This window comes from Cicer arietinum, chromosome 2 (genome assembly GCF_000331145.2).
Source record: "Cicer arietinum cultivar CDC Frontier isolate Library 1 chromosome 2, Cicar.CDCFrontier_v2.0, whole genome shotgun sequence".
NCBI classification, from domain to species: domain Eukaryota; kingdom Viridiplantae; phylum Streptophyta; class Magnoliopsida; order Fabales; family Fabaceae; genus Cicer; species Cicer arietinum.
The window spans coordinates 16833482-16843086 of NC_021161.2; the positions used below are offsets into that span (position 1 = coordinate 16833482).

The following is a 9605-nucleotide window of genomic DNA, read 5'->3' on the forward strand; positions in this document are numbered from 1 at the left end:
TCGGAAGAGAAAATTTGTAAATAAATAAAAAAAACAAAATTTAAGTTTAAAAAAATTAAATACACAGGTTTCTATATAATTTCAGTGATAGATCAATAAAAGGAGAGTCGTTGTAATTTGAAAGTTTTTATATTCTCAACTGTGCAAGTCAGTTTAATACCACCGTCAATCTCGTGTCCAAGTGCAAGATATCAACATCAAGCTGCGCAACGACGAAAGATTCCAGCTCAGCACAGTGGAAAGGAGAGCAGAGTTGAAAAATAATCCGGATCCATACTCATTTGGCATTCCTTCTTTCTTCCCCTTCATTAATGCTCCCTCCTCTCACGGCTCATAACACCCCACAACTGACAAAGTAACAGACTCAAATCAAACCACCCCGTTTCTCAGCTCATCTTCCACTTCATTTTACATTACCATCTTTGGCCCCGACTCCATCACTTCCCCTTTATGTCCTCACACTCCCAATCCAACTAATCTCATACATACAAACCATGCCTATCACTTTCCCCCTCTTTCTCTTCTTCTCCATACTCACCACCACTTTTTCCACACCTCTCACATACGGTAAGCACCTCCAGATTCATTTACTCTCCTCTTCAAACATTCTCTCTCATATCTCATAATAATAACAATTCATTCATTCATAATTGCAGGTATCTCTTACCACATTGACTGTGGAACTCCAACCAACACCACCGACTCTTTCAACACCACCTGGCTATCCGACCGCTTCTTCACAGGTGGAACCACCGGAATCGTCTCGGAGCCTCTCCGCTTCCACCACCAACACGAAAAAACACTCCGCTTCTTCCCAATCTCTTCCGGCAAGAAGAATTGCTACTCCATACCTTCACTCTCCACCTCCTCACGCTACCTCATTCGCACCTTCGTAGTCTACGACAACTACGACGGCAAGTCTCACCCTCCTTCCTTCGACGTCTCCGTCAGCGGCACCGTTGTCTTCTCCTGGCGTTCCCCTTGGCCACAATCCCTAGCACGTGACGGAGCTTATTCTGACCTATTCGCTTTTTTCAAAGAAGAAGCCCTAATTTGCTTCTACAGCTTCGCCACTGATCCTCCCGTTGTTTCTTCGCTTGAGCTCTTCGCCGTCGATCCCGATTCTTACGATTCCGCTTCCATTGCAAACAACAATACCATACTTGTCAACTACGGTCGACTCTCTTGCGGCTCAGACCAGTGGGGTCCAGGCTTCACTAACGACGCGGACCGGTTCGGAAGGTCGTGGCAGTCCGATTCAGAATATCGAACCAGAAGCTCCGGTGGTAACAAGGTAGTTGCAGTGTCGACGAGGAGCAGCATTGCAGGAACCGATCAGAAGCCGAATTTCTTCCCGACGAAGCTGTACCAGACAGCGGCAACTACACCGGAGACTGCGGAGGAAGGCGGTGGCGTGTTGGAGTACGAATTAGTCGTGGATGCTAAGCTTGATTACCTTGTGTGGCTTCATTTTGCGGAGATCGAAGATAGGGTTAGGAAGGCTGGGGAGAGGGTGTTTGACGTGTTCATCAATGGTGAAAATTTGACAAGAGTGGACATTTACAAGCAGGTTGGAAGTTTAGCTGCGTTTACTTGGCATCACACGGTGAAGAATTTGAGTAGCAGTGTTTTGAGCATGAAGCTTGTTGGGGTTAAGGGTGCACCTCTTATTTGTGGAATTGAGAATTATGCTTTGGTCCCTGGTGATCCTTCTACTGTTCCTCAACAAGGTGTGGAATTGAGAATAATTCTTTCCTTTTTTTGTACGTTTTATGCAAATTTTGAAATTTTGTTTCCCAAAATGATTCTTGCTTTTTATTTCTTCTTTTGGTAACTTGTTAATAGTTGTGTCTCTGTGTGTGACTGTGAATTGATGTTGTCAATTGTGTGTTCATGGAAATTTGGTTAGGGAGTTATGATTGTGAATTTTGTGCAAATATAACTCTAGTTATTTAGATGTTGTTGATGAGAGATTAGGATCCCCTCTCTGAAAACAAAACTGGAGGAAATATAAAAGGAAAGAATTTTGAAATTTTTAAAAATGGAGAAAAGTTGGTTAAGGGTTGAGATTAGAGACTTGAGAGAACAGGAGAGAAAAAAATTGAGGATAATTTTTCGTGATGAGTTGCCCTTCAATTTTTTTGGGTAATAATTTTTATTTATTGATTTCAATATGAATGCTGGGTAATCATTTTTGTTGCCTGAAGAGCGGCCACAAAATTGTGGTCAGTGAAGTTTATTTTTTTTAAATTTAAATTTTTGGGTGCAGTAATTGCCATGAAAGCGTTGAAAAGTTCCCTTCGAGTTCCTGAAAGAATGGGTTGGAATGGTGATCCTTGTGGTCCTACTAATTGGGATGCTTGGGAGGGAGTTACATGTCGAATGAGTAAGGATAATACTGCTCTTGTCATAAGTCAAATGTAAGTATTTCTTTGCATTCTCCTAAGTTACGCAATTGAGCTTTTGTTTGGTTTTATGAAAGATAATAAGTAGTAGTGGCAAGTTTGATAGGAATCTCACTTAAAAATTTATTAATAATTTACCTGCCAAACTTTATGTGTAAGGTTAATGGTGGGGTAGGTTCCATTTGCTAAATTTACAGATGGTAGGTGAATCTAAAAGACTCGTGATATCTTGTCGTTATGGCATTGTATCAGAAAGGTTTCTTTCTATTTTTATGTACAAAACTACAAATATTATTTTTCCCATTCTGCAATCACTCTTTTCCCAAAAACCTTTGGTTGGTAGTGAACATGGGTTTATTTCCCGTTCCACAAATGCATATCTTAAATAAAGGGGGAAATTGCAATTTTTTCGACAACAATTTTTAATTTATTTTCCTTGCCTAAAGCCTTGATTTTATTTCAATTTTCATTCCAGAGACCTGGGCAGTCAAGGCTTGAAAGGGTTCATAAGTGACCAGATTAGTCTTTTGTCGGACTTGGTAAGCCTGTAAGTATCAGTAGCCAAATGTTTACATATGCTGGTAATCTTTCTCATCATGTGTCTTTAGATGTTTTGATATTAACATGTGCTAATATGTGGTTGAATGCTATTAGCCCTGGTGTATGAAATTCCACCTTGATTGAATTGTGCTGTGTTTTATATGTTCTAGCGGTGGTCCTAGTCTGCTGTTATTATTTTGTATCCCAGTTTCTTCTCTATGAACTAAGGTTATCAAACTCGAGAGTATTCATAGAACTTCCATAACCTCTTAAGAGTGTAACTAATACAAAAGTAATATTTAAAATGGTGTTCATGTGGAAAATATTCTGATGGTTTGGTGACAAGTTGTGTGTGTTTTCCTTGATGTTGAAACAGTGCATTGGTAACCAAGGGCAGACGGGTAGCAACAACACAGTCACTTTGCTTTAGACTTGTGATGTGTTTAAGTGACTCTGAATGAGTCACCTCGATATGCCTTGCAATAATCATAAACTCATACAATTCTAAGTTCACTTACAAGTTTAACAACAATAACCACTGGAAGAGAATGAGTTAATCACTTTTAAAATGATAAGCTTTTTAAGCTTTCAACCAACTTGTTCTCTTATAATAATTGTTCTTTTATTACAATGGCTTAATTTTTCACGTTTTGATATGGTGAATTGCATTGACAGTATCATGATATAGCTAACACTGTTGTGCATCATACTTGAGGAATGAACACTATTCATGATTGCTTTCCATCCTTAGTTACTATTATAATTCCTTGAATATTCAAGTGCTTGCCTCAATCTCATACTGCATTTGTGTTTTTAGTAATATTTCTCGACATGATGCCATGCATGTTAACCTCAATTTTGGATACTGTTGCCCATATACATATGTAGTAGATTGTAATTCATTTAAGATTATGCATTCAGCATGTGTTTTCCTGGACAAACTTCAGCCGCATTTATATTGGTTTCCATTATCTGGTAACTTCTCTTCAATTTCACAGGAACTTGAGTTCTAATTTGTTGGTGGGTGAAGTACCGTCTGGCCTATGTCAAAAATCCCTGATACATCTGTAAGTTCAAGTTTCTCTTAGGTGATATGCAAAAAGCTTCACAAAAATCAACTGATTGGTATCCTTTATTTGATTAGTTCATGATCCGCTTACCAGTTATTTTCCCACTGAAAATTCATATTTTATAAGATATATTTCGTTTACTCTTCCTATTATACTCTTCCTTTTATAAATGGAAGACCAAAATAGATATATAAATAACTGTAATATATTCATATTCTGTATGTTTTTCTTGCACGTGTAAATTATGAGAGCCATTCTTTGGCAAAAATATGATTTGTAAAAGTATTATGATGTAATTTATTTGATATTTTACGTGTTTCATTTTTTATTTATACTGTAGGGACTTGTCCAACAATCAGTTAACAGGCTCCATTCCAGATAGTATAACTTCATCAAGTTTGCAGCTTGTGTAAGTATCAACTGCATCGTATTAAGAGTTTTGTTAAAATGTGACCTTAAGACACAAATTAAGGAATAAAAATTAGAAACTATTAAAAGAATAGTAAAAGCATTTAGAAACTATTAAGACACTTTATGTTGGCACAGAAAGAGTTCTGTTTTATCCATCTTGCATAGTTAGAATAAAATAATAAATCTTACATTGATAAAACAAAATGACACTTATTTGACAGTTTTTGGGTGCTAAAAGGACACTTTATGTTGGCACAGAAGAAGTTCTGTTTTATTCATCTTCTATAGAGGATTCATCCTGAGTTTGTCATTAATTCCATTTCCGCCAGTTTCAGTTTATCATTCTGTTTGTTTATACTAAAAACAGACACAATTCCATTTTTCTTTGTCCTTTTAAGTGTACGGACAATATAGAAAAAGTTGGTAGATAACACTTAAACTCTTTTTTTTACATGAGTTTTGAACAGGTGTTCCTTTTATCCTGACAGTTTTGGTATACTTCGTTCTGTTTTTCTAATACATTTTGTCATGCCAGGCTATTGAATGGTAACTTTTTGGAAGGAAAAGTGCCGGAGGAACTTTATTCTATTGGTGTGCATGGAGGAGCCATTGAGTATGTCACTTTAAACCGATAGCTTTACTGTGTTTGCTTCTGTGTAATGTGTTTTGATTCAGATATTTGATGACTTACCTTATGTATGCTCTTCCAAATGCTTCTATGTATGTTTTTCTTATGTTTATGAGAGATTGTCTGTCAATGTACACTTATCTAAGTAAGTGGCTAGCGGTGCCACTCTCTCCTATAGGTTTATGCTATCATCGGTCATCATTTATCAGCATTTAATGCTAAACCTAGTCACAATATCAGATCTTAAGCAAAGATGTTAGTGGAGATGATCGATAGACTCTAGAAGAGGGGAGTTTGAATAGAGTCCTAATTTTTTCAGAAATTTTTGCAGCAACGGATAGTTTATAAAAACAAAATGAGCAAAGCTATTTGTATTGGAAATTTTGTGCAAAAAAAGTAGAGTAATTGCAAAAATTAGAGTAATTAATGATTAGAAAGTTCAAACAAGATGTTGATTGATTGATTTGATTCACAATTGATTCAATCAATCAACATAGGTATAGAATTACTATCAAGTTGAAGTGAATGATACTAATTGATAGAAAAACTTAATTCAATACATTCAACCAGGAAAGAATGATAATTGAACCTTTTCTGAAACAGATTTTCACAATACATTCAATATCATGGATAGATTCAAAAACACAATTTTCCAAATGTAAGTTTCTATATAAAATATCAAAAGCAGTAAATAGTTTTAATCGCATTCAAACACCAAAATCAAAACTAATATGAACAAAGCAAGCAGAAAGTTAAAAAGGAATGATCATATTGATATTTATACTGGTTCTTCTACTCGTTCTCAATAAGTAGTGTACATCTAGTCCTAATTTAACATGAATGAGAGTTTCTTCCTTTAGTAATATATGAACATTTACAAGATTTGTAGGCAAATTATTATGAAGCTTGTACAACAATCCATTCTTCCCTAACACTCAGAAATTAGATTTTTGAAAAACCTTCAAGAATAATTTGTACCCCTATCGCCAAGATGAAGACACCCCTTCAAACATGCAAGATAGAATCACCCTAAAGTAATCGCCAACTCCAGTACTGAAAAAGTACCTTCTTTCCAGCCTTTACAAGGTGCAACCAATTAAACCTTAATCTTTCACCTATGGAACAATCATTCCATACAAAGGATTCCCCACCTTGATGTTTTTCTCTTAAGGACTCAATAATACTAGAAAAAGAGTCAAAAAAAGTGTTAAGTGTTTAATCTTGATTGTATTCTTGAATGAATGAATGATGAGGAATGAATGAACTTGTTCAATCTAGAATGAAGAAACTCGTCAATATTTAAGAGACACGATTTAGTTATGAAAGAACAGTGCAATGCAAAAGAAATAACTGATTTGTAACTGTTGGAACTGAATTCTGCAAGTCATATGAATCGATTCACTAATGTATGAATCGATTCGTAAGTTTTCAAGAACCCAAGATTTCAATCCTGAACTGCATAAATCGATTCATGACATGTGTAAGTTGATTCACACCTCAGGTGAATCAATTCACCTAATTCAAACATCCTTAATTGATTTCAGAACTTTTGTAAGTCGACTGACATCTATATGAGTCGACTTATGAAGCTAAAAATCAATTTTAAAATGTTTTTAATGCATTGTATGACTTTCAAACATGTTTCTGTCATGCACCGAAAGTTATTGTTTTTCTGATTCTAGAACTTCAGTGGATTTGAGAATTGAAGAATCAACAAAGGCACACAAAACCATCTAATTAAAAACTAGTTTTGACATACGTCGAAATACTAAATCTATCATAAAGAAACTTGCACTCACAAAGATCCTTCTATCTGCTTCAGTTGTTCGTTGTTTCCTCAGCTTTGTACTACCATTTCTGTTATAAGTATATTCAAGTTGCATTCTATATAATATATATATTTTGCATGATTTGAAAAATCTTCGACTTTGATTTACCTTCAATCTGACTATGCAATAGTTGTGATCTTGATTTGTTTTACTGAAAATTGTTTTCTAAAGTGAACAAATAAAACTACTACCCATTGCACATCTGTCAGTTTACACTGATGCTGGGAAATTATTGAACAGTAGTAGTTGTTACATATATTTATGGGGCTGACTTAAGTATAAAAGTAGTTTATCACCAAAGTACTAGGTTAAGGAGTACGTATTTATGGTGCAATTAAATTTTATTATGTACTCCAATGAGATTAATCTATGTGGTCTTCAATTTGTTTTTTTTTTTTATAGTCTCTCCGGCAACAAAGGTTTGTGTGGTGTACCATCTCTGCCAACTTGTCCTATGTTTTGGGAAAATGGAAGATTATCTACTCAGGGGAAAATTGCAATAGGCTTGTCTAGCCTTTTGGTTTTCTGTTTGATACTACTGCTGGTCTATATCTATATTAGGAGGAGAAGGAATGATTATGACTTTGCTCTGCCCCATGAATTAACAGGTAATTATGATTTCAAAAAGATTAATTTTCTGTCAAGCTTTATTTTGGGCGATATTTGCTGTATTGCTTTATTTGATTGACCGGTGTGGTAGCTTTTCTCTAGTCTTTTACACATTACTGTTTAAAATGTTTTATACTATGGATAGACTAGTACTGCACTATCGTTGTTAGTAATGAAGCCATTATATTATAATAAAAAATTTAATGTTTGAAATTGTAGCAGAGTCATTTCAGTGATATTGAAAAAGATTTTACATTGTTAGTGAATCTAATTATATTCACTCCATAATTATATTGTAGCAGAATTTATTCATTCCGTAACTGTTGTTTACCATTTATTCTCTCTTTATTCTTCCTCTAATTGTATAACATTTACTAAAGGCATGCATTAAGGAACTGGTCTTAGATGAGGTTGGTATTGAGATTCGACATCGACTAGATATGGCGTTAGTATTTATAATGTTTCAACAACAATCCTTGCTTCTAACATGGAATAAAGAACTGAATGAGAAACCCAAATTCATCTTTACCAAGTAGACCCACTGTCTACTAGTGCTAATTTCAGTTTGGAAATTTGGGTTCTTTCCAGTTTCGTCTTTTTCAACATGGTATCAAAGTCTTATATGTTATTGGACAACCTGCATGTGTCAACACTCAAGTTGTCTAGTCCTGGGGACAAACAGGTGTAACTTTCCTGTTAAGTCTTTCGTAAAATGGTAGTCAAAATTAGTTCTTATAAGGTTTGAGTGACCTTACCTTTTGAATTATTTTTTCGGGTTGAGTCTACAACCAAAATTCCATGAGTTAGTATATTTGTTACTAAGATGAAAAGATAAGACTCAAAATTGAAATTCGGCGCAGTCCTATATTTCAAGAGAAATCATATGACAACTGAGAGGAAATAATTTGGACAGGGGGAAATGGAGAGATGAAACAGAAATGTTTTAATTATATCGAATTATGTGTCTTATTGTTTCATGCTTTAATTCCTGTGTTATCTGTTGACCTTTTTATTATTTCATATGCAGCATTAGCTGCCAAGAGAAACCGATATCAGAGGCAGAAATCCTTGATGGTTCTCGAGATGGAGAGTCAACACGCTAAGGGACTACCTTCACCTTCTTCTACGCAATAACCATCTATTCTTTAATGGAAATGGAAATATTGATTTTCATAGTTTTCGGCTAAACATATACTGACACAGCTTAGGTTAAGGATTTCAATTGTTTCAGTCAGCACCATGGCAGGTACGATGTTACAACACTGCATAGGAGGAAAAAACTGGTTTTGGGGCCTGTCTTTCTGCTACAAACTTTGTCTTGTCAAGGATTCTGGAAGCCACTTATTCCCATGCATTGCATGTTGTGTGTTACTAAGCATTAGCCGCAGCTTTTACTGAATGTGATGCCAACAATCCACCAATGTATGAATTTTGATTTTAGCCACAATTCAGTGTACATATTTTTCTTTGCACATCGGTTCTGCTTGACTCCTTTAATTATATGTGCTGATTTACATAGCCACTGAGAAGTGATTGGACCTTATTGTAAGTTGTATTTGAAGCTTTTTCATTTGTTTACACCATAACATAAGTTTTCCATGCTTCAAGATAATAATGCTCCATATACAAATAATTCTAGAAGTTTTTATTTTTCGGAATTTGTATTTTGTAAATGACTATTTATTGGATTGGTTTGATATTATGTTTTTGTATAAATATTAAAAGATTAAATGCATTTTTGGTCTTATTATTTTGTTCAAAATAAATTTTTAGTCCTTTTATTTTTTAATTGGTTACCTAATCCCCTTATTAACTTATTCTTGCGATTTTTTGGTCCGCCACCAATTTTGAAGATATGATAATGTCATATTTGTGATTGAATAACATATTTTTTATATTATTATTATTATTTTAATTAATTTTATTATTTATCTATGAAAATTTTAAAATAATATAAATAAATGTTAAAATATTTTTTTATCTAATTATTTTAAAATTTTAAATATTTTAAGTTTTAATTTAAAAATAAAATAAATTATTTTTAGTATTTAAATGTATAAATTTAAAATAATATTAAAAATGTAATATATTTAAATATTAAAAATAAAATAAA

The 9605-nt window shown here is 34.2% G+C and overlaps 1 protein-coding gene across 1 annotated transcript; it reads left to right on the plus strand.

The window, feature by feature from the left end:
- Window positions 1–139: 139 nt before the first annotated feature.
- LOC101491812 (receptor-like protein 4) lies at window positions 140–9239 on the plus strand. Its single transcript, XM_004490222.4, has 9 exons — window positions 140–567; window positions 657–1730; window positions 2270–2420; window positions 2881–2952; window positions 3944–4012; window positions 4356–4424; window positions 4962–5039; window positions 7286–7491; window positions 8520–9239. Exons 1-9 carry the CDS (start codon window positions 495–497, stop codon window positions 8624–8626), a joined length of 1899 nt encoding a protein of 632 aa, XP_004490279.1. The 5' UTR covers window positions 140–494; the 3' UTR covers window positions 8627–9239.
- The last annotated feature ends 366 nt before the right edge of the window (window positions 9240–9605 follow it).

What these genes read in the sequence shown, in the direction of transcription:
- LOC101491812 (XM_004490222.4), top strand. Translation starts at nt 495, where the DNA reads ATGCCTATCACTTTCCCCCTCTTTCTCTTCTTCTCCATACTCACCACC. An exon ending in GCTCTTGTCATAAGTCAAAT is followed by an intron (nt 2,421 to 2,880) that starts GTAAGTATTTCT and finishes TTTTCATTCCAG; the next exon opens with AGACCTGGGCAGTCAAGGCT. An exon ending in CAAAAATCCCTGATACATCT is followed by an intron (nt 4,013 to 4,355) that starts GTAAGTTCAAGT and finishes TTTATACTGTAG; the next exon opens with GGACTTGTCCAACAATCAGT.